General features: G+C 46.9%; 1 protein-coding gene across 4 annotated transcripts in view; it reads left to right on the top strand.

The window, feature by feature from the left end:
• Positions 1–1,108, top strand: part of usp15 (ubiquitin specific peptidase 15) — a 19,377-nt gene extending 18,269 nt beyond the window's left edge. For all 4 annotated transcript variants that reach the window (XM_016526248.1, XM_016526238.1, XM_016526268.1 and 1 more), the window contains one exon: positions 157–1,108. In XM_016526248.1, coding sequence (XP_016381734.1) covers positions 157–348 — 192 coding nt within the window. In that variant the 3' untranslated portion in view covers positions 349–1,108. The remainder of the gene's footprint in view (positions 1–156) is intronic.
• The last annotated feature ends 616 nt before the right edge of the window (positions 1,109–1,724 follow it).

The following is a 1,724-nucleotide window of genomic DNA, read 5'->3' as shown; positions in this document are numbered from 1 at the left end:
ACTCACACACACACACTCACTCACACACTCACTCACTCACACACACTCACTCACTCACACTGGAGTGACATGAGGCTGGGTGAATGCTGGTAGGATGTGGTGTGTAAGTGCTGCTGCAGATGACTGAGTTCTCCCCGTGTGTCTGTGTTCATGCAGTCCAAAGCGGCGTATGTGCTCTTCTACCAGCGGCAGGACACCGTCAAAGGCACGGGCTACTTCTCCCTGGACCTCCAGGCTCCCGACGGGGACGAGGCCAGCGCCGGCGCTCAGAGCGAGGAGGATCTGAACGACAACCAGCCAGAGGAAGAGTTGGGCCCCAGCCGCGACGTGTCCATGAGCAGCAGCTGAGGAGCCACAGTCCCTGCACTCACCGGCTGCGGCTGCGCAGACAGATGTGCGGAGCTGACGGATGCGGGCCGTGCTTCTGCTTGGGTGCCTGTGTTTTCGCATGAGTGAAGAGTGAGCGCTGCCACACAGTAGATTTACATGTGCGCTTGTTTGATTCTGTATATAACACTGAACGGACTGCTGACTGCTCTGTTCTCTTGCACAATCACTGCATTTGTTTTAGCGTGTCAGCGGCGTGAGCTCCTCTGCTGGGGGCCGAGGCTCCGTGCCGTGTTCGGATACGTCTGTCAGCTTTCTTTCACCTCAGCCTAACCCAGATCTCACTGTCCGCAAGTCATCGGCGCTCCTAACACACACGTGCATGAATGAGGAGGTTTCCCTGCTTTGCCTTGGGTTTTGATGAATGTTCTCGCTCGGTTCTTTTCTGTGGGAAGCGACAGGCCTCGGTTGAGCTGACTGACTGCTTAGGTTTATAAATACTGTACATAAGAGTTCACTCTGTGAGTGCACATTTGATAAATCTATTTATTTATAATACGGAAGGCAGAACATGGACTGAAGGGGGCTTCGGTCGAGGACTTCTTGCCAGCACTGGATCCATCTACAGGACGCCGAGTCGTCGGACGGGTTTTGTAAATTGAACTGACGTCCTTGCATGATTCGGGGATTTCCTTTAGCTGCACTTGAGTTCACTTTGGTTTACATTTGAAATGTGCATGTGTATTTATATACGGACTTCAATAAAGTTGACTAAAGTGTGTGTAGCGTTGGTTCATGTTCACTGACTGATCTATCAGCGTTTAGCATGTGTTCATGTATGGAGCTGCCAGCAGTGACTTGTAGCTCAACTGAAAGTTATTTAAACACTAACTGAAGCAGCCTGCAGTTGGCTTATATGACCGCACACTTTCATTTATACATGAAGGTTTTATACAGCTGTTCAGTTAATCACGGCCAGTTCATTTGATCAGCCATAAAACACTGATTCCGTCAAAATTCACTATAAATTCCCTTTGAGCTAAATTGACCTCTTTTTGACTCACTGCTACATACCGAAGTGATTGTCATTACAGAACTGTTAAACAATTATGCTGTCAAACACACACACACTGAAGGGTCTGAGTAGTTTATTCTTAATTCTTGTTTTTGTAGTTATTCAAATATTACTCATTCAATTTAAACAAGCAATTACGATTTAAACACTAACTGAAGCAGCCTGCAGTTGGCTTATATGACCGCACACTTTCATTTATACATGAAGGTTTTATACAGCTGTTCAGTTAATCACGGCCAGTTCATTTGATCAGCCATAAAACACTGATTCCGTCAAAATTCACTATAAATTCCCTTTGAGCTAAACTGACCTCTTTTTGACT

The sequence above is a fragment of the Sinocyclocheilus rhinocerous genome, unplaced genomic scaffold, assembly GCF_001515625.1.
Source record: "Sinocyclocheilus rhinocerous isolate Xijiao unplaced genomic scaffold, SAMN03320098_v1.1 scaffold673, whole genome shotgun sequence".
Lineage (NCBI taxonomy): Eukaryota > Metazoa > Chordata > Actinopteri > Cypriniformes > Cyprinidae > Sinocyclocheilus > Sinocyclocheilus rhinocerous.
Note: the sequence above shows the minus strand (reverse complement) of the source record. Positions and strands in the feature narration are given on the sequence as shown.